The 22198-nt window shown below is 36.5% G+C and overlaps 2 protein-coding genes and 1 long non-coding RNA gene across 14 annotated transcripts; 1 reads left to right on the plus strand and 2 right to left on the minus strand.

The window, feature by feature from the left end:
• The first annotated feature begins 6919 nt into the window (after positions 1 to 6919).
• On the plus strand, positions 6920 to 8315 carry LOC132271547 (uncharacterized). Its single transcript, XR_009469728.1, has 2 exons — positions 6920 to 7154; positions 7975 to 8315. It is a non-coding gene; the product is annotated as an uncharacterized LOC132271547 (long non-coding RNA).
• A 763-nt stretch (positions 8316 to 9078) lies between these two features.
• On the minus strand, positions 9079 to 10196 carry LOC132270158 (large ribosomal subunit protein P1-like). Its single transcript, XM_059771359.1, has 3 exons — positions 10099 to 10196; positions 9519 to 9786; positions 9079 to 9405 (listed from the first exon to the last, which is right to left on the minus strand). The coding sequence occupies exons 1-3, from the start codon at positions 10194 to 10196 to the stop codon at positions 9352 to 9354; spliced, it is 420 nt and encodes a 139-aa protein (XP_059627342.1). The 3' UTR covers positions 9079 to 9351.
• Positions 10197 to 11358: 1162 nt separating this feature from the next.
• Positions 11359 to 18787, minus strand: LOC132271548 (uncharacterized). 12 transcript variants are annotated; one of them, XR_009469731.1, is made up of 7 exons: positions 18673 to 18783; positions 18048 to 18334; positions 17143 to 17220; positions 16929 to 16998; positions 15536 to 15743; positions 14189 to 14293; positions 11359 to 11644 (listed from the first exon to the last, which is right to left on the minus strand). XR_009469731.1 is itself a non-coding variant. In XM_059772953.1 (5 exons), the coding sequence occupies exons 1-5, from the start codon at positions 18207 to 18209 to the stop codon at positions 11566 to 11568; spliced, it is 405 nt and encodes a 134-aa protein (XP_059628936.1). In that variant the 5' UTR covers positions 18210 to 18787; the 3' UTR covers positions 11359 to 11565. The 12 variants fall into 12 exon arrangements, 4 of the variants coding, with proteins under 4 accessions (XP_059628936.1, XP_059628938.1, XP_059628937.1 ...); XR_009469732.1 differs by having other exon boundaries at positions 18603 to 18783; XR_009469733.1 differs by having other exon boundaries at positions 18732 to 18760.
• Positions 18788 to 22198: the final 3411 nt, after the last annotated feature.

Here is a 22198-nt window from a genome sequence, read left to right on the forward strand (position 1 = left end):
TTTTCTGACGTCGCATGTGGCGTTGGAGTCAATTCTTTTACAATTGATTGAGAAGTTGCTGAGACGCGAGCGGAAGGTAATCAAGGTGTGAAAATTCAATGTAACAAACGTGCAATACGTTTACCTAGTAATATTTTCTATGACTCTTAACAATGGAAAATAAGCCTAAAAAATAGATTTATCGACCTGTTCCCGAAACAGCACTCAAGCGCCCATTTTTTAGGAAATAGCGCTCGAGCCTAGTACAGAGGGCGCTTGAGCGCTACTACTTGGTTTTGGGCAAAAGTATTCTATTTGGCCTTGATTTGATTATTTAAGATCCCGAACAATGCATGTGGACTTAAGAACTGTGGTATGTGAATTAAAAGACATGATTATAGCAATAGAATTAATTCAATTGTGAATTTGAGAATTTAATCTTATAACATTGTTTTAACATGTAAGATTAAATGTTTAGCATAAGATATGATTGTAAAGCTCTTAATTGGTTGCAAATATAAATTATCAGCATGCGTAGAGTTCAGTTTATGTTGACATAATTGATATAGGAAGCTTTAAATAATTTTAAGTTATTTCTAATATTAAATAACATTAAATTATATGTTATTTACTGTTATTACTGTGATGTGATTTTAATCAAATGTATATCTGTATTTTATTGTCTTAAACATGGTGTGTGTGTGTGTGCGTGCGCGCGCGCGCGTGCGCGTGTGGACTATTTGAGAGCTATTGTTAGCATATTGTTCTATGTCATGCCATTGTTAGGATATGGATGACATGCCATTATTAGAATATGGCTATTTTAATATTTATATTTTTCAACCCACTGTTAGGATATGGGTATGGTTGTTGTTAGTGCACCATTGTCAAGATATGGTTAGTTATATCTATAGTGATATTATGTTTACCGTGATACGAGCTTGAGATTTCGTGATCAGTGGTTAGGATGGAGGCGTATATTGCCAATTGAGATGGGTAGCTGGATTTAGGGATGTGTGTACCCTTGTAGAAGTAGGACTAGTGACTACCTTTGTGTACACTTTGCATGAAATACTCACTATCTGGTTGAGTCTACCTTAGTCCAGTTAGAGTTTTTAATGTGTTTATTATATACCTATCGACTATGTAATTATAGCATGAGTTAGGTATAGATGTATAGTTCTTCAGATCTCTGTTTGGGTTGTCGTAGAAAGGACATGTTCGTGAGTTTTAACCCACCTTCGTTATATCTTTCAGGTCCTCGTCAGTAGTAGGATTAGCAATTGTTCATGCAGATTAGAGACTTGGCGTCATCATTCTTCCGACGTCATCGATGTAGGATTATACCTCGATCTTGATTAGTTATTTCAGTTTTAAACAGTTATTTATTTCAGTTATGGAATTTTTATTAGGGATTCATGTTTGAGGATTCCCGAATTGTATTTTGAAGAATTAATTCTATTTAGGATTTTATTATTTATCTTTTGGAATTAATGAATCTTTATTATTTATCTTTTTGTTTTTTTGTGCTTATTTATTATTAATTGTTTGATATTTTTTTCGGTTTTGTGCGCGAACTTGATCATTCCTGTTATGGAATTGAGGGGTATTACATTGTAGGTAAGCCTAGTGTAACAACCCACTCCACCACATGATATGATATTGTCCGCTTTGGGCCTGAGGCTGCATGATTTTACTCTTGAGCTTTACCCCAAAAGGCCTCATACCAATTGGAGATGACACACTTACATATAAACATTTCACATTTCCCTCTTTTAGGCGATGTGGAGTGTGGTAGCCTGTCAGTATCTTTCACACCAGCCCACGGCACACCCGCCCACAGGGTTATCACAATCCACCCCTCTTGGAGGCCCTACGTCCTCGTTGGCACACTTTCGGCTAGGTCAGGCTCTGATACCATTTGTAACGACTCACTCCATCACATGATATGATATTGTCCGCTTTAGGCCTGAGCTAGCACGATTTTGCTCTTGAGTTTTACTCTAAAAGGCCCCATACCAATTGGAGATGACACACTTACATATAAGCACTTCACATTTCCTCTACCCAGGCAATGTGGGACTGTGCACCTAAAACTCGCCAGTGTGGTAACCTGTCAGTGTCTCTCGCACCCGCCCACAGCACACCTGCCCACAGGATCATCACATGTGACAGGCTACCACACTGGCGAGCCACGGGTGCACAGTCCCACATCGCTTAGGTAGAGGAAAGGTGAAGTGCTTATATGTAAGTGTGTCATCTTCAATTGGTATGAGGTCTTTTGGGGTAAAGCCCAAGAGCAAAACCGTGTGGGCTTAGCCCCAAAGCAAACAATATCATACCATGTGGTAGAGTGGGTCGTTACAAATGGTATCAGAACTTGATCCAGCAGGAAGTGTGCCGACGGGGACGTCGGGCCTCCAAGGGGGGTGGATTGTGATAACCCTGTGGGCGGGTGTGCCATGAGCGGGTGTGAGAGACACTGACAGGCTACCACACTGGCGAGCTAAGAATGCAATCTCCCACATCACCTGGGAGAGGGAAAAGTGAAGTGCTTATATGTGAGTGTGTCATCTCCAATTAGTATGAGGCCTTTTGGAATAAAGTTTAAGAGCAAAATCGTGCGAGCTCAAACCCAAAGCGGACAATATCATATCATGTGGTAGAATGGGTCGTTACAAACCAGTATCATATGGGTCTAATTAGTTACGTGTCCAACCCAATTACTTTTAATGAGACTGTCCGACACATAGACTTTATGCTGCCTTCGAATCACTTTGATCCTGCAACTGATAGCACAAGTCCAATGAATGGTATTATGACAATATATCCAATTGATGTGGTCATTGTTTGTATTCATGTGGATATGTTGTCTGGTGATCAAGATGACTATAAACATGGTTATATGTAATGGTTACTTGTTTGTTAGGAAAAAAAATTGTAAGAATAGGAACATTTAATGCCCAGAGAATGCTTTTACTATCAGTGTTATCCACCACAAGCTTGGTGGGACATTTGGAGTCTTGATACTGAAAGCAATGACATTGGGAGCATACAGGCTTTCATTGGAATTCAGCAATACTGATGTCCACACATATCTATCTTGACCAATTCTAAGCTTGAAAGACATCACATGAGGCTTAGAAGACTCCGCCTCTATACACAACCTAGCAAAGCATATCCTCTTCTTGGTTTCGGTAAGTCTGATAGCTAGAAGGTATTAACCCACAAGGCAGTTGCCTAGGTCCTCCAATTAAAAGAATTCTTGTTGAGCTCCATCTCTTTATGCCATTTCTCGAGGATAAGTGGTATGTCAACAATCACGCAGGGACTATTGGCTAGAATGTTGTTACAGTCCACTTCTTGGAGAATTTAAAGACGAAAAATCCCCTTTCAATCAGCCTTTTATTACCCCACATCTTCGTGACATTAATTTGAATAAGGGTGAAGGGGAGTTTCTTTTAGATAAAATAACCAATCTGACATGCTTCCATTCATCAATTCCTTCGTAGAACTTGTGTCTATAATTGGTGCCTTAATATTGAAATTTGAGATGAATCAATTTAAATTTTGAACTAAATTTTCTCTAATCTCAATTCTTAAAAAACCTATTCCATGCAACTGAACATAGCATCGTTTTTAGTTTGGGGTATCTTAATGTTTTATAAGCGATTTTCTACCAAAGTAACTAAGCATGCTTAAGTGACATTAGGCTTTAGACACGCCAGAAGAAAACTCGTAAAACTTACCTAGAATTGAGGAGTGTTCAACTTGTTACAAGTTTCAATAGAAATAGAAGTAAAATTTTTAAAGTGAAAAAATCCTATTTTTGCTTAATTTTTTCTTGAAACTTTTGGGTTCGTTTGATTAGATAGAAATTTATGATAGAAAGTGAAAGTGAAAATGAAAGAAAGTGAAGTAAAGGAAAAAAAAAAAAAAAAAAAAAAAAGTTTCCAGTATACATATGGTTAGGAGGAAATTTTTTCAATAAAGTTATGAAAAAATATTATTTTGTTAGTTTAGATGCGATGAAAATGAGAAGAAAATGATTATATTATCAAAACTACCCTTAGGAATTTAAATATTTTAAAATAAAATAAAATTGTGTTTGATAAATCACCCTTATACCTAATTGTTTATTTCCATTTTTAACAAAAGAAAAAAAAAAAAACAAAAAGTAAAATAATAATATAATTATTTCTATTAATATCTAAATTGTATCTTTAACGGACACAGTAATTGTAAAACCCATAATACTCACAATCTAAAAATCTCATGGTTGTAAGTTTCCAATCAAATTAAGAATCCCAGTGCCCTACAACACCAACACTAACTTTCATTTTTTTAATCAAACTAAAAACCCTGTATGTATACCACTCGATCTCAATCATTATTAATTACCGAACCCAAAATAATTATAATAAAAAATTAATTTTGTATGCATATATAGAAATGTAAATAATTAAATTAGGATTACACCAATTTACAAAAGGAAATCGGGAGAAACTAAATAGTGGAGAGGAACAAGGAAAAAGTAAAGAAGAATGGGGGAGAAACAACCGATAGTGGCACAAAAGGAAAATAAGATACAAAGTGACTAAGTTTTGTGAGAAAGGGAAAAAAATTAGGAAAAATTCACAACATGCGATAATCTTATTTTCGCAAAAGTTTTCACTTTCCCGTAAATAAAAAATAAAAAAAAATAAAAAGAATTGCTTACCAAACGGACCCTAAGATGCAAAAAGAAAGTGATATGCTAATGTAAAATTTAAAATTATTCAAATCATAACGTACTAAACTAAAACTGTTTTATTAAAATTTTAAGGGAGAATTACACGGACCTCCTTTGAGGTTTCGTCAACCTACACTGACCTCTCCTCTTATTTGTTAAATAACAAAAACCTTTCTCGAGATTGTATACGTATAACAAGGACCTCGCCTCCATTAACAAAAAATACTATTACCAACCAAAAATGATGATGTCGTCAATTTTTTATTTTCAAATTCCCATTCTACCCCTCAAAGATATGTAAATAAATTAATCAAAATATCTAAAATACCCTCTTAATTATTTGTCCCGTCTCCTCTCAAATTCTCTCTCCAATCTTTTTATTTCTCCTCTCTCTTTCCTCGATCAAAACTAAAACGGTGGCATCACCTCAACGTGCCTAACGTTTCATCAATCCAATTGGAGCAACATCTGGATGATGCATGGCTGAATGGTTACCAGCGATGGATAATTTTAACCATCTAACCTCTCTGTTGTCCAGACAGGCAGTAGATGTGTAGGGTCCATAAAAAGAAACCAAAACGGTGGCGAGATAATCGGTGGTTCTATACACTTCACCGAGCTTGGGTCTATGAACTTCAAACCCAAACCATCACCATGCATCTCTATGATGCCGACGCATACATTCTCAAAGCTCTGGCCAAAACCAAGATCCGGGTCGTCATCAGCGTGCCCAACAACCAGCTCCTTGCAATTGGGTTCTCCAACACCACTGTCGCCGCCTGGATCGGCCGGAACGTCGCCGGGTACTACCCCCAAATGCTCATTGTCGCCGTCGGCGACGAGATTCTGACTACCGTACCCCTCTTCCGCTCCCTGCTCATGACGGTTATCGAGTCCCTCTACAGTGCTCACGTCGTCGCCAATCTCTACACCTAGATCAAAATCTCGATGCCATGTGCGGCGTCAAATGTTCTCAACCCATTCCCTCCGTCGTCATCAGCGTACCCAATAACCGGCTCCTCGCAATCGGATCCTGTTAGTAGATATATGGATATATATATATATATATATGAAGCCGCAGTAGAGAGCCCGCCCAAATCCTCGTCGATGCGCTAATTGAGAACAACAACTTGAGTGGTTTGATTATTTATGTTGTTTGTTAGATTGCTTGTGTTGTTTGTTACAGGCAGTGGCTTTTGTTTGTGGGCGAAGGTTGAAGGATAGGTTTAGGGCCTTTTTGTCTTTTCAAACTCTATTGAGTTTGTAATAAAATACAGTATACATATAATAAGGGCAGAAAAGTAATTTCAATATAACCGTTAACGCCATCTGTCCAAAAACTCTGATAGGGAAAGTTAGTGTTATTTGACAAACAAGAGGGGAGGTCAATGTATAATGACAAAACTTCAGGGAAGGTCAGTCTAATTATTTCAATTTTTAATTAAAAATTGAAATAAAATTCATACAAATAAAGTTATCTTGTTTTATTTACATTATTTATTATCAGCTTTCACATTCATGCATAATTTTGCAAATAGAGCACTAACTAAAATTGCATGACATCAAATGATGTAATCTAGTGGTAGTATATTACGAGCATCAGGCACCACGAGGGAACCAAGCACAAGAATTTTTATAATATTCTGGGGGTAATAAATCCTTATCACCACATTCAATTGCTGGAAACCTTAGAGTACAGAACAGGGCATCGTAGATTTTTTAATAATCTATATCTCTGTACTCTTATAAAATTCTTTTCACTTACTTACAGTGTTTCTCAATTTTTCTATTTTTCATTTTCTAGAATTTTTATTTTTATTTTTCTATATTATTTTAGTCTAGTCTCGTTTTACGTGCCGAACATCCTGGGGTTTGCCGGGTGTGTTGCGAGGGTTGGTTGGACATTTCTTTGAATTTGGAATTCTTAGAAATGCATTGTTTGTCATTTTGGTATTTTTATTTTCAATTTTTCGAGTCGGGAGGTCCCAAGTGGAATCTGCAACCGGAGTTGTAATGCATGGGGATTATTTTCGGATTCATTGCATTTCATACATTTTTATTTGATGCATTTTATGTGACTATATAGTTATTTAAGTGTTGTGACTTGTGTATATATGTTTATATATAAAAAGACAAGGAGATATTTTGAGTGGTGGACCTCATATTAAGCCTATAACATATATTGTAAATGGCTGATTTCTAGCCATTTCTTTTCCTTCAATTTGTGGCTTTCTTTCTATCTCTACACAGTGAGCTTTCTCTCCCTAAAAACACTATTCAAGCCTTGATTTCTCCCTTTGCACTTGGAATTCAACTTTGCCATTGAAGGCAAAGTTTGACAAGGTCGATGAGAGCTTCGTTTTGGTTAGACCCGACCTTCGTTTGGAGCACCTTGGAGTTTCGAATTTTGGGGGTTTTTCTTGGTTTGCTCTTCAATTTTAAGGTAGGTGTTTCTAATATACACATTCTTTGACTTATGTGAGTTATCTCCATTATAATTGTGTTTTGTGTTTTGCTTTCATACTAAATTGCAAGTTTTGCCTATAGATATTTGTGATTATGTATATAAGGAGCATGTTAAGGTGTACTATGTGTTGATTTGATAAAAACTGCATGCTTAGATGTTTTGTTGTGAAAACATGCACTTGAATGCTTGGATGTTAAATGCTTTAGTTGATAAAATTGTTGATTCAGAATTTATTAATTTAATTTCCTTAAAGCATGCAAACATGATGTAGATGGATTGTGTGAAATTGTATATTTGATATGACTTGAAAGACATGAACATTCATGCATAGCATTAGGAAAGAAAAAGGAGAAAGTGTTTTGAAAAAAAAGAAAAATTGTTTTGGGGAAATGATTTGAAAAGTGTTTGCGAAAACCCTAGCGCCTAAGAGTTGCCTAGTAATTGCTTAGTAGTCCATGGCGTTAGTGTGATCTAGAGGGAAGTAGGGAGAGACTCTAGCGGGGTTGAGCTACCTAGGCCCGAAACGACACCTTGGAGATTCCATGTGATTGGGGATAGCTAACCAGCCCTTCTCTCGTGACGCTGTAGAATTGCTATTAGTCGGGTTGCATTAACAGTTTGGACTGGTGAAACGAAAATGTTTTAAAATGGTGTACTCCATTGGCATATTATTGCACTCCATTGGCATACATTGTTCATATATGGTTGGATGACCTGTATATTAGTTGTCGTTGTTGTTGTGTTGTTTCCCCCGGATGGAATGATCTCATTTTCATTTATTCTATGTTTTGTGTAGATTCACGGGGTCATTAAGAGGTGTGTCTTAGGCACCTCCTATTAAGCCGTTGTGTTTACCCCTTTTTTATATTTTCAAGACACATGAAGGAAGTGGCAGACGACGTTCCACCACAGACTTAGGCATGATTAGAAATTGACTTTTGCTATCTTTTGTAACTAATTCTCAATATTTTGTAACATCTTAACTTGATACAGTTGTTGTTGTGATTGGGGATTCTTAACCAAGAATATTGTTTCAGGGACTGTATTTTGATGTAACTATGACTATATTGTAAATGGCTATCAAATTATGTAATGATCCATGTTGATGTATTATGAATGAATGAGGTTCATTTTGCATGTATGTTGTTGATAATGATTTTAGGGGACTTTATAATTTAATTGTCATGGGTTGGGACATGTTTGATTTAGTTTTAAGGCCCCAAGTGAGGTCATTATATTTCCATAGGCATTTTTGCAGTTATGCAAATGAAGGGTTTTTCACAAGATCATTTCGGACGACCGAAATGCCACTTCGGTCGACCAGATGCATTGTTCTCAAATTCCAATAGCCAACCTTGATTTAGGGTCATAACCAGCAGACTGGTTGGACCACTCTAGTCTACTGAAGTAGTCACTTCGGACGACCGAATTGGTCATTCGGGCAACCGATTTTTGTAGACCTTCATTTTTATTTTTTTTTGCATCCAGGTGTTCTTTGAGGGTTAGTACAACACAAGGGTAGTCTACTGTATGGTAAAAATAAATAAATAAATAAATAAAAAATAAATTTCCTTATATCTATTCACGCACTAACCTTTATAATTAGTGTCATTCCACCAATGTGTACAAGAAGGATTTGTGAGGTGCACTAATTGCATCTTAACCTTGGAAATGAAAGCATTGATCCTAGATGAATTCGGGTTTGAGTAAGGATCCGGTTAGTGATTCCGACCCCCGGATTCAGATCGTTATATTGTTATTATTATTATCTTATTTTCTTTTTTTATATTTTTTTACTCAATTTATTAAAACGTTAATAAAATAAAATAAAAATAACCTCCTTTGAGATTTTTGTACTAGGCTCAATTTTCTTTAAGCAAACATGTTTGTTGTATATCAATCCAACAAAAAGAGAAATCCATGTAAATTAATAACAATCATCAAATTGAATCACGTGAATATTGTTCAAAACAATATATTTAAAATAAACTGGACTAAAAAAAAAAAATCAAAAAATTCAAATATTCTAAGAAAATCTATACCATAATGTTTAACACACACAACCACCAATCCCAATCTCGCAAAGAATAAAACAAAACCTTGATCTGTAACCACTCAAGTAAGACCTAACTTTTCTTGGAAAATAAGGAACTAAACATAATGAAAGGAGTCTCTAATCAAACAAGCTGAACATCATCTCATCATCACTCTCTTCTTTGGCTTCTTCCTGCAATATTGGGAGGGGAAAAAAAAAAATTGGCCAATAAATTAATTATAAATGATCTATAATTCGAATCACTAAAGTAAATAGGATAAGGAAGTAAAAAAACTTATGTATACCTTTTTCTCCTTAACTGCGGGAGCGTCAGGGGCGCCAGCGGCACCACCTGCTGGACTAGCAACTGTGGCGGCGGCAGCACCACCTCCACCAGAGCCAACGTTCATGATGAGGTCTTCAATATTCCTCTTCTCCAAAAGCTTTGCAAAGAGACTTGGCCAGTACGACTCCACTTTCACGTTTGCAGCTTTTGCCAATGTAGCAATCTTCTCGGCCTGCCAGTGAATGTAACGGCTGAATATATTTATAGAACGAGAAGTACAATAGAATTACATGAAATCAACAGTGATTGATTTATATACTTATATAATTTTTTTATTTTTTTTATAACCTTCTTTTTATAATTTAAGCCTAAACCTGTCACATCCAAATGAAATCCAATATCTAAAGGAAAGAAATAAACGATAATATTGAATATAATTTGATACTATTGAATATTTATTATTTTTATTAAAATATTCCAAACATACGTACATGTTTATGTATCAAAATAAAAAATAAAAAATAAAAAAATAGAGAAAGCAGCAAACAAAAAAAAAATTGGTTTGACTTACAAAAAAAAAAATTGTAGATGAAACCAACAGATCAATAGAGATAATATCGAGATTTACAGTGATTGAGAGGCCGTCATCATGAAGGATCAAAGAAGCATAGGTACAAGCAAGCTCGCTTGCAGACATCTTTCACAGACAAATATATATAGAGAGAGAAAAAAAAAAATATATATATATATATAGAGAGAGAGAGAGAGAGAGAGAGAGAGAGAGAGAGGCGGAGGCGGGGGCGGAGGCTACCAACGAAAGCTTTGTGTGTATGGATCGCAAGCTCTCACGGCCTTTTATTTATAAATAATATGTTTGATATGTTTCCTGATTGGTTTACAGGCAAATCCTAAATTAATTAGGTTTTATGGGAATTTTAGACTGGAGATAGAAGTTTATGAATCATATATATTTCCTTTAATTAATACAAGTCGCAGTTTTATTCAATTTTAAAAAGTAGCCATATCTTTCAGCTCATTAAAAGCTTTCTGACAATGTTCATCCCATATGAACCGTACACCCTTCTTAGTCAGATGGGTGAGTGGTCCCGCTATCTTTGAGAAACCCTAGATGAACCTCCTATAATATCCTGCCAAACCGAGGAAACTCCGAATCTCAATAGGTGAAGTAGGCTGTTCCCACTCAACCACCGCTGAAACCTTGGCCGGATCTACCGCTATTCCCCTTTCTGACACCACGTGACCCAAAAACTTCACCTCCCGTTGCCAAAATTCACAATTCTCGAACTTGGCATACAACTGGTGCTCACGAACACTGCAAGAAAAGGGGGCTTCTACGAGGGGCCAAAAAGGCCTTGGAAACCTATTCACAGCGCATTCTAGGCCCTCGTGTATGTGGGTTCCTTAAATACTCAATTTTTTTTACGGGAAAAAATCTATCTCGTAGAAAAATATATTTTCCCGTTAATAATTAACCTACGAGGTGCCGAGGCATGCCGTAGAAAACTTTTCTACGGCGAATTGTAACTACCCGTAGAAAACTCACGAGGCACCATTGCTTGCCGTAAAAAACTTTTCTACGGCGAAGTGTAACTACTCGTAAATAATCTCACGAGGGACCGATGCATGCCGTAGAAAACTTTTCTACGGAAAATTTTAGGTACCCCGTAAATAATATAATCCATTCTCGCCGCTTCCCATCTGTCGTAGAAAAGTTATCTAAGGAGGATTTTCACTTATTTATGGGATTTCAAGCTCCCCGTAAATAAAATATATATATATATAAAACACCCTTAATTAATTCCAGTTAATTATCCACTATAATTCACATCACTTTTAGCTTTAATTTAATTCAAAAAACATACATATCCCATTAAATATATCAAAAGAGTTAAAACATTTTTACAATTCATCATTTATCAATGTTCCAAAACAGGAAGTACATCCATTTGTCAAGAAAATCATCAATTTCTTAACTCTTCTGTTGAAAAATTGATAAACCTTCTAGCACTTGAGTTTCAATCTGCACTTGTCAAAAAACCACCTCACTATACAAAATCCAAGGAGGTAGCTGCAAAATCCAAGGAAGTAGCTGCAAAACCCGCGGTACAAAATCCAAGAAAGTAGCTGCATCACATAAGTCTCAAATTCAGAATGCTAATAAAAAAGGGAAATAACAAGATTATCATTTATGAATCAAACACAAACATTTTGCTAAGAATTTTTTCATTAAATCTGCCAAAAATATTTCAAACAGATAATTTTCCTTAATTGAATACTAGATTTTTGCAAAGATGTATGAGAACAGCCAATATCATAATTTATTTATATTCGTGAACAATACGATATCATAATATGTAGTCTCTTTATCTCATGATTATGAACAAATCTGAAACATTCTGAAACAAATTTGAAACATTGTAGGTTTTTGGTGCAATGATTATGAGCAAATCTGAAACTTTGAATACAAGTCAAGTCTTATATATCTATATATATATATATAATCTCAGTTTGTTGCTAGTTTAATTGATATATGTTTTCTTTTTATGTTCTATTTTAATAATTTTTCAGATTTTCCGTTTTTAGGATGTAATAGGATTTATGGGTCATATTTTGGTCCAAATTATTGTAATGAACCTTTGTTCATGGTTTTTAGTTGGTCTATATTAGTTTAATTAGTCAAATTTTTTCTGCTTTTATTTATTTCTTTTCCCTAAGCAAAGTTCTCAAGTTTCTAAATAAGACTCCAAATCTTATAGCTATGAGTGCTTCAATTAAGTAAAGAACATCTTTTACAGGAATTTTCCAACAAACCTTAAGTGTGATGGTTATGGGAAGCTAGGGTGATCGTTCTACTCTGTTGGTCCCTAATATGTTTATCTTGAGGTTTGCTTTTTTAATGACAAAATGCATGTTTAAAGGGCTAAATGCAATTTGATCATGGTTTATTGGCATGTTGGGGTTTGGTCAAGTGTTGTTTGCCATATTTTGGAGGTTTACTCATTGAATTACAAATTGATATAAGCTCATTACTCATTGGAGTTTCGAGGAAGTCATTGCAGCCCTTATAAGTTAAAGAATTCTGTGACAACACACTCAATTGGCCTACAGCCTTTATAAGGGCATTTTTGTCATTATACACATCATTATATTCATATTATATATGCTTGTGGAGCTACATTGTTCAGTTGAGCTCGAATTATTCATATACCAGACAAATCAAATGTGACAGTAGTGCTTTTGCTGGTATGTAAAAAGGGAAATCTGCAGGGGCAGTTTTGTAATTCTGTGTAGCTATAAATGCTGACACATGCACAGTGGTCCTGCTAATATTAGCTTATAATAGAATGGCATTTATTGGCCTCAAGGTTGCACTACATTGTATATACACATTTACACACTTAATGTATAAAATATCTGTCAAAGACTACTAAAAAGGTGTGTTCTTCAGCTGAAATATACAAGGATATGGTAGTCTTTTCTCACACTGAAATAGCAGGCGTACTACCTCACTGTGATAGGTAGAATGTAGCTCTGTCTTATTCATATTAGGGTTGACAGTGTGAGGCCTATAAAAAGATTGTTATAGCAATTGAAAAAGTATGCCTCAATGTGAAAAATCCTAGAGAAATAAGGGCTATATTTCTGCAGCTGTGAATTTACAATTTAGTCCCTTAAAGCTGTATTTTTGCAGAAACTAACTAGTATCAATTTTTGGGGCTGAGTTTCATACATTTATTGATGTTCTTAACCTCTGAGCTTTTGTGAAAAGATGAACCAAGTGTATGAGAACATTATCCAAGCCTGAGACCTTCCAGAATACCATTTATACCCTCAGTTCAGAGGCATCAAAGTGGCACTAAAACAAATCCTATGTTGAGCCTATTTGTTACTGGTTTATACTGAAATGTCTTAATCTTGTTGAGTTTATTGAAGACCATGTTTGTGCAAGTGTATTATGATAAAATGAAGCTGTGAGAATCCTTTGTTGAAGAGAATTTGAATTGTTTCAAGGTTGTGTTAGATAAAACTGAAATTCAATGTTTTAACACTGAAGATGCTGCGTAACCTTGCATTGGAATATACCTTGCTTGTTAATTGGTTATTAATACCTAAGCAAGTGTATCTAGCCTATTGAAGACTAGGGGAGTGCTACTATGGGATTGCAACAACCAAAAAGTGGTTGACAACATGGGATTGAATAGTGAGAATGATATAGTATAGTATATTGTATTCTTGTCTTATAGCAGTAGTCAGATATTTGTCAACAAGTTCAACTTTTCTAATGATTTTTATTTCTTTTTTCATTTTCATTTTCATTTCATTGTTGATTTAGTTACATGTTCGGTTCAGATATTTCAATTTATGAAGTTAATTAGTTCTTAGTCAACAAATAGCAAATACTTCTCCACAACACAAATCAATCAACAAGAAGTCTCCACGTACAATGATCCCATACACCCATACTTTTCAACAAATACAAGAAAGTAAATTGCCTCCACACAGACCGATGATAAATAATGAAATTAAAATGCCTCCACACGGGCCGATGATTTAAAAATTGGTCACTTCAAAGCATGTGACCCCCTAATACACCGCAAAGAGTTTAAAAATTAGTCACTTCAAGGAACGTGACCCCCTTTTTTGCAAATTGGAAGTATGAAAACTTACAATCATCTCTGAAGCAGCAACATCAATAGCATTGCCAACCTTATTTGTATGTGTGCGTATGAATAAATTTGCATGAGAAAGCTAAATACCTTCTTTTTCCTCGATCTATAAAAGAAACATAGACGTTGTGATATATATTATTTACCACTAACATTTATAATCATGGTGATGCATAATTGAAATCTGAAAAAAAAAAAAAAAGAAATCCATTTAACTTAATTAATTATCCGCGAATCCAATATATACTTTGAGCATTTATGATAGAATAAGAGGTCTTACATGCATAATTAGCAAAGGATGTCTATCCCTAGATAATCAACACACAGGTTTTTAGTCATACCAATGAAGATCATGTTTCCCTTAAGTAGAGAGAAAAAAAAAAAAAAAAAAAAAAAAAAAAAAAAAAAAAAATTGAACTTCATGAATTTTATGGTAATGAAGATAGTAAAATAATCGTATAACTGGTAAGAAAGTGCAAATGCAAAATTCTAAACACATTCTTACTTGAAACAACTATTATTAGGGTAGTAAGAGAACATATATATATATTTTTTTTAAAGGTAAAATCAATTTTGTAAGATAATAAGATATACAATACAAGTTAGCCATGCATGTAATAAAAAACTATGGAATCGTTTCACGTCCTCGACAGTTCTCATGAACCCCTTATTTATTCAGTTCTCATATTTAATGTGTCAATGCATGTGAACATTTGGCAGCTCATTGATATTTTGCTATGCCTGCATTGCTTTGTTTTGCATGAGTTATGCAACATTTTACCACTGACCTTTTTCTTTCAATGAATAGTCCTTGTCAAACAGTATTGGAGGAGGAAGTGGTTGGTTAACAAAATCAAAGGTTGGTTTTGTTTTTGGATAATCTGTCACACCCTTCCCTTTCTATAACTTTGGATGTTAAACTGATATATCATATGCTAGTATGTATTTTTTTTTTTTTAAATCATCACTTGTTACTCACTGTCTTGGTAATTGGTGATCATAAGCTTTTTGGTCCTCTTATAGTTTGCTAGAAATTGACCAATGCTTATTGGCAGCATATTATAGCAAGCTTATGAATGCAGCTATTTATTTTCCTCAAATTGTAGCATTATCACTCCCTTTAACTCAAACTAGACTTTCTCAGTTTTTTCTCAACCATGGAGACCATAATCCCATAGACTTGTGTTTTTAAGAGTTAGCCTTGCACCAGATACATTGAATATGCACTCAAATATGAAATTAAAATGAAAGACAGAAAGTTGAAATATGTGACATTTGGTGAAAAAATATAAAAATTTAGCATTAAACACAGAAAAATTAACGTAGGTTAAGGATTATGTTTGCTTACAATGCATTGTTCAGGCGTGGTCCCTCGCTCAACTGCAGCAGCTGGTGTATTGGGTGGCAAACCGTGGTGTATCAATTTTCGTGCAAGAGAAGGGAGAGTTGACAAACCCATATAAACAACCAAAGGTGAATCAGGGTCCGCTGCATTTTCTGCAACAAACAGGTGGTCTGTTCCTCCATTTCTTGAGTGGCCCGTGAGAAATCTAACACTATTTGCAACACCATGGGTTAAACCTCCTCAATACTAAGTCTCACAATACAAGGACTTGGCTCTAAATGTGTCGCAAAGTTGGGTACCATTATATAAAGACATCCTAAATATTTGAATAAATTATATATTATGTAATACTATAATATATTATGTTCTTTAAGGATAAACTTAGTTAAAACTTAAATGGATGAATATAGATCAAGAAAGGGAATTCCATTTATTTCAAAAATATGAAACATTCTCCCACATCAAATTTGAGTTTTTTCTTCTTATATCACCACACATAAAAGTTAAGAGAAGGGCATCCCCTGTCTAATTGGATATTGTGTCAACACATGTTCTATGGCCATATCCATACATGTGCAAAATCATATTGACACAGGTACAATGAAAGGTACAAGAGATTCCATGTAAATAAGAAAATTAATTTAACAAAAGAAACAACACAAAATCAGCAAGAAAAAACAACAAGGGCATTAGGAGGAATAGGACGGCCATACTGAAAAATGTTTTGGGTATGATATAGTTTCATCCATCTTCTCCATCCTCGTATGGTGACATTGGGGTCGTATGGAGAGTCCACTCTTATATATTTCATAGTAAAAAATGTCATGCATGTGTGTGATGGCATTTACAAAGAGTATTAACTTCCATATACTTCTTTATTCTTGTACTCTCTTCACTTGGGATAACATGATGTGTCTTATCTCTCATTTTTCTATTGATGGCAACATGATGCTACTTGTCAAAGAACAATGCAGGGATTGCTTTGTACATGAGAACATAGAGAACGAAAATCTCAAGCCATCTTGAGAAAAGCGTATGTGGATATGTTTGCATAGTATATTTGATCATCGGTCACAACATTTTTCACTTTAATGAAGTTGTTCCTATATATTAACGTGACTCTTTCATATTTGTTTGTTTTTCTGCCCATTTTATTTTCTTTCGCCCTTTTAGTCTGCTTCACGAACAGTAATTTTTCTATGTGATAAAGGAAATCAAGGTATTCCATCACTCGATCTCTTCCAAACAATGCCAATCAAAGGACCTTAAAATCATCCCATTACAATGAAGACTAAATATATTGTGAGGAAATTTCATTCTCGAATTAAAATTGGAAAAACAAAGCCTAAAGAGTTTAATTCTAATGGTGGACTTGTACTCTGTCAAACAATCGTACCAGGAATGACTTGCACTTCAATCCCTTGTTGTTGCAAGAAATCCATCTTCTCCCCACCTCTCCCAAACACCTGATACACCCACAGAAATTCAGGACAAAAAAACTAATTTTTAATCCTGCTTGTTGAAGTTTCTATATATATATTTTTAATCCTGCTTGTTCAAGTTTCTTGCTAAGAAGTTTTTGTTCTAACAGTTTTCACATGAAAACTCACCAGTGGATCACCTCCTTTAAGTCTCACAACTGTGGCTCCAGCTTCAGCAAAACTCAGAAGCAACTCATGAATTTCCTCCTGCAAAAATCCAAGAATTACTTCTCTTGCACAACAATAATCCATTAACGAGCTCCGAAAATATAAAGTTGAGAACGAGAATAGAGATGGAGGCGATTGGGGAGGCTGAAATGATTTGCCCTAAAAATTTCACTTAATTGGATTTAATTTGCAAAATAAGAATTACAGAAATTGATTAATTGATTTAGAAAAAAAATAATAAAACAAAACCCATACATACAAGTTAGCAGTTGCAGAGAGAGGGCTTAAGAGTTGAGAGACAGCGGGCCAGAGGCTGAAGCTTGAGAACGGCAAACCCGAACTGGAACATAAGGCGATGGAAATTGAAGGATATGGGTTTTGATATTTTGAACAATCTGAAATGATATGCCGATATGGGTTCTGATTCTTGTAGATTTTGAAGTTTGCAGTTGCAGAGACAGAGAGAGGGCAAGTTCAGAGTTGAGAACGAGAATAGATATGGAGGCGATTTCGGAGGCTGATCTGATTCTTGTAGATTTTGTAGTTTGGAGTTGCAGAGACAGAGAGAGGGCAAGTTCAGAGTCGAGAACGAGAATATAGATGGAGGCGATTTGGGAGGCTGATCTGATTCTTGTAGTTTGCAGTCGCAGAGACAGAGAGAGGGCAAATATAACTTACCAAGTAAAAAATAAAAAATTCAAAATCATGAACAAAAAAAAGAGCATACAGAGAAAATTGTGTAGTGGAAACATATATATATATATATATATATATATATATATATATATACAAATAAATCTATAAACAGAAAAGGGAAAATTTTGGTCGAACAATAATGAAATGGAATCACAGAGACATGAACATACCTGAAGCTTGTGTTGCACTATGTGTGCCCACACCTTTCTCACGGCATCGGTGCGACACGTTGAAGGGGCTCCCATAAATTTTTTCAGCTCCGGGGAGATGGGTCCAACCTTCAAGACCCTGGTTTCCCGAGTGTCCTTAGGAATGCCGGCGGCCGCCGCCATCAGAGCTCTGCAGAACCTTCCGAAAGCCCCATTTGATGCAGTAGCAATGACTTTGTCTCTCTAAACCACCGGTGATGGAAGGGTGAGACTAAAACCCTCGAATCTAGATTGAGTTCTAGATATACCTATATATGTACCAAACTCAACAAACTCTTAGACAGTTCTAGCCCAAATAGATCAACACAAATTCATGAAATGTAAAGCTCTTCAATCAGCTAAACACAGCAATCAAACTGAACCATACGGTCTTAAACAGCAAGAGTGAGATCTAATTAGTGAAAATCAACAAGAAAAAAAACCCAAAAATCGATTCTGAAACGCTAAAATTAGCAGAAAAAAAAAAAAAGAAAAACTAACGGTATGGACACAAAACCAAAAACATGCAGTCCGTACAAGGAGTTAGAGCAATTGAATACTTGAACTTGTGATTGCAGAATGGAAATGAAAGATGTAGTGTACTTACATGTGTGTGTATATATATATGTGTGTGTGTATATGGATTGTAATCTGGAAGGGCGAGACCTGTGATAGAAGAAAAGAGAGCGGCTTAAGGAGTCAGGGCTATTGCAAAATGAATTGGGAAAGTGGAATACAGTGTTAATTGGCCCCAAAAACGATGTAGTTTAGGGCCCAAATACTACAAATCAACTGAGGAAAAAAATGGAGGGAAGGGGAAAAAAATGGAGGGAAGGGAAAAAGCGGAAGGAGCGCTAGAAAAAGCTTATTTACTGGACAAAAAAAGTGCCTTAAATGTGAAAACTTTTATTGCTTATTTGCATAGCAAAAAAGGCTCTGTAGATATGAAATTTATCCACGAGCCGTAAGTTCATCTTATTTACGGGACAAAAAAGGCGCCTTAGATGTGAAAATTTTTATTGCTTATTTACGGAGCAAAAAAGGCGCCGTAGACGTGTGATTTATCAATGAGAAATATTTATCCCGTTAAAGGTGTACAAATATGCCATAAATGTATCTAAATATTCACGGGCGCTTTAATACGCCGTAAAAATATTTTTCTACGACGATTCTATAAAATCCTCGTGAAAACATGTCCTATTACGGGGATTCTTTTAAAAACTCTGTAAATGGTGTTAATCACAATGCAAAACAAAGAATCCCCGTAAACACTATGTCGTAAAAGCCCATTCTTCTTGTAGTGGAAGTGTTAGCAACACAAGCCGTAGATGTCTAGCATGGTCGTCCTCTAACCTCGAGTAAATCAAAATGTCATCTATGAAGACAATGACAAATTGATCCAAGTAAGCCCTAAAGACTCTGTTCATTAAATCTATGAAAACTGCTGGTGCATTAGTCAACCCGAACGGCATCACCCGAAACTCATAGGATCCATATCTAGTGAGAAACGTTGTCCTCGGAACATCCTGCTCCCGAACCCGAAGTTAATGATATTCAGACTGCAGATCAATCTTAAAGAAATAAGTAGCTCCCCTCAACTGATTAAACAAATCATCAATCCTGGGCAAAGGGTACTTGTTACGAGTGGTAACCTTGTTCAACTCCCTGTAATCTATACACAGCAGAAGTGAACCATCCTTCTTCTTCACAAACAGAACTGGTGCTCCCCAGGGTGAAGTAGTCCTACGAATAAAACCCTGGCTGAGTAATTGCTCAATCTGACCCCTCAGCTCTCGCATCTCCACTGGTGCCATCCTATATGGTGCCCTAGCAATAGGCGTAGTGCCTGGAGCTAGGTCTATCACAAAGTCGATCTCGCGAGTAGGCGGCAACCCTGGAAACTCCTGAAATACATCCGGGAAATTCTGTACAATTGGTATGTTATCCAATGATACAGTAGTCCCCTTCTCTGTTTCCTCCTCCATATGAAACAAATAGGTGCTAGTGACCCTGCTAGAACGCGGCATAGCAACGACGTACATGTCCTAACTAGGTATGGTAAAAACAACTGACCTATCATAACAATCAACTTGGGCATGGTAATACGATAACCAATCCATCCCAAGTATCACATCATAAGTGTGCATGTCCAGGACCAAAAGATTGGCTAGAAATATGAGTCTACCAATATCTAGTGTCATAAGCCCATCACTCTTATAAAGAATGGCTGTATGGCCTAACGGTGTAGAAATACCATGAGATCTACTGCATACCCGTGTCGTCATCCCAGACAAAGTAACAAAAGTCCTAGCTACAAATGAGTGTTTAGTACCCGTATCAAATAAAACACGTCCAAGTAAACCATGAATAAAAAACTTACCCTCAACAGCCTGAGGTGCCTGCATATCCTGTGGCATAGGATTGTACACCCTGCCATAATGTAACTACTGCGGTGCTTGTCTCTGAGGCTGCGACGACGCTGGTAAAGCCGGATATGTCTGTTCCTGAATTCGCAGAACCTGTGGAGCTGGTAAAGGCACTGGTGCCCTCTGCCCCTGCTGCACATATTGTCCCTGTCCTTGTCTCTGTCCCTGTCTTGCTGTAGGACACTGCCTGGAAGTGTGACCATACTTTCCACAAGTGTAACAACTACCCTGTAAAGTACCAAATGGCCTCCTCTGTCGGTTAGCCTGTAGCTGACCCTATCCTGCCTGTGGTCCCCCATTCTGCTGTCGCTGAATAGGTGTCACATCCCTGGGAGCATCTGAACCACCTTTGTACTTCTTCCAAGGCTGTTGTCCCTGGAATTTGCCCTTGTCATTCTGTCGGTGTCCGTTCCCATTCCCTTTCTCAACTAACTGATTAGCAGAGTCTCTGTCACCCCGCTTCTCACCCTTGGCCTGTCTAAAATCCACGGTCAACTAATACTGCTGTAGAGTGGCGTCTACCACCTGAGCATAGGTAGTATAGGCTGGACTACCTGTAATAGCCCTCTTGATAGACCACATCAGTCCCTTAACAAAACTGTTGCATTTTTTCTCCTCTGTATCCACCTCCTCCGGTGCAAAGAGAGATAAGCGTGTGAACTGCTGCTCATGCTCCGCTACTGTCATGTTCCCATGTTGCAGATTAAGAAACTCAGTCTTCTTGGCTGCCCTAACTGCATAAGGGAAGTACTTATCTTTAAAGCGTGCACTGAACTCATCATAAGTCAATGCCATCCTCTCCTCAGTAGTGGTAACTGACTCCCACCACTGTAGGGCATCCCCAACTAGCTTGAAGTTAGCAAGCATCTATTTCTGAACCTCTATGCACTAAACCAAGCGAAGATGTCACTCGATGTCCTATTTCCACTGGTGAGCTGTTCTCGCATCGGTAGAGCCTGTGAACTCAGGTGGGCTCCCATTTGTGAAAGAACTCCTGGCCTTCTCCCAAGTATCAGTCTGACCAACCGGTGCGGGTAACGATGCCGGCTGTACCTGAGGCTGATTCCGAAGTGTAGCGGTTACCCCTACTTCTATAGCCCGAGCAATAAGGTCATTGTGGTGAGGAAGATACTTTGGATCTCCTCCTTGATCCCGAGTCTGCTGAACTTCCTTCTAATCCTCGTAGAACTGACCTTCATCCTCCTGACGCTACTTACGGGCCGCTTCCCTTTGTTGCCGATTGTTCCATCTGGTACTTGCGTTAACCATTCTGTCAACACAGAAAGACAAACATCAGTATGATTAAACCAAACCTTAAGGGAATACAATGAATCCTAAACTTAAGCTCTAATCAAGAGAAAGCGCTACGCGGAAGTCTTAACACGAAACATCCTAGAGACACTTGAACCTGGAGTGCTCTGATACCAACTGTGATACCCCTCGGATCCGAGACACGAGTTGATCAGGCCCAGGCCCAAACTCGAGGGAAATATCAAACAATTAATATTTAATGAACACAGAATACAAGATGAAATAATAAGAAGTAAATAAAAATGGCTAAAAAGAACTCTAATTGAAAATCCTTAAAATAATGTTCTAAATATCCAAACTCCAAAACCTTCAATTAATTAACAACTTAGGAATCCATCTAGTGGACCCCTAATAAAAATCCCAACTGTAAAATGAAATAACTGAAATAAGATCCAA

Source organism: Cornus florida, unplaced genomic scaffold (assembly GCF_030987335.1).
Source record: "Cornus florida cultivar Cherokee Brave unplaced genomic scaffold, ASM3098733v1 CherokeeBrave_3.0.0_Hap2_Chr08, whole genome shotgun sequence".
Taxonomy (NCBI): domain Eukaryota; kingdom Viridiplantae; phylum Streptophyta; class Magnoliopsida; order Cornales; family Cornaceae; genus Cornus; species Cornus florida.

What these genes read in the sequence shown, in the direction of transcription:
- LOC132270158 (XM_059771359.1), bottom strand. Translation starts at nt 10,196, where the DNA reads ATGTCTGCAAGCGAGCTTGCTTGTACCTATGCTTCTTTGATCCTTCAT. An exon ending in GATATTATCTCTATTGATCT is followed by an intron (nt 9,787 to 10,098) that starts GTTGGTTTCATC and finishes TGATTTCATGTA; the next exon opens with ATTCTATTGTACTTCTCGTT. An exon ending in CCGCAGTTAAGGAGAAAAAG is followed by an intron (nt 9,406 to 9,518) that starts GTATACATAAGT and finishes CCAATATTGCAG; the next exon opens with GAAGAAGCCAAAGAAGAGAG.
- LOC132271548 (XM_059772952.1), bottom strand. Translation starts at nt 18,209, where the DNA reads ATGGCGGCGGCCGCCGGCATTCCTAAGGACACTCGGGAAACCAGGGTC. An exon ending in TTAAAGGAGGTGATCCACTG is followed by an intron (nt 16,999 to 17,142) that starts GTGAGTTTTCAT and finishes TGGGTGTATCAG; the next exon opens with GTGTTTGGGAGAGGTGGGGA. An exon ending in TGAAGTGCAAGTCATTCCTG is followed by an intron (nt 11,645 to 16,928) that starts GTACGATTGTTT and finishes TATGTGATGCAG; the next exon opens with CTACTTTCTTGGATTTTGTA.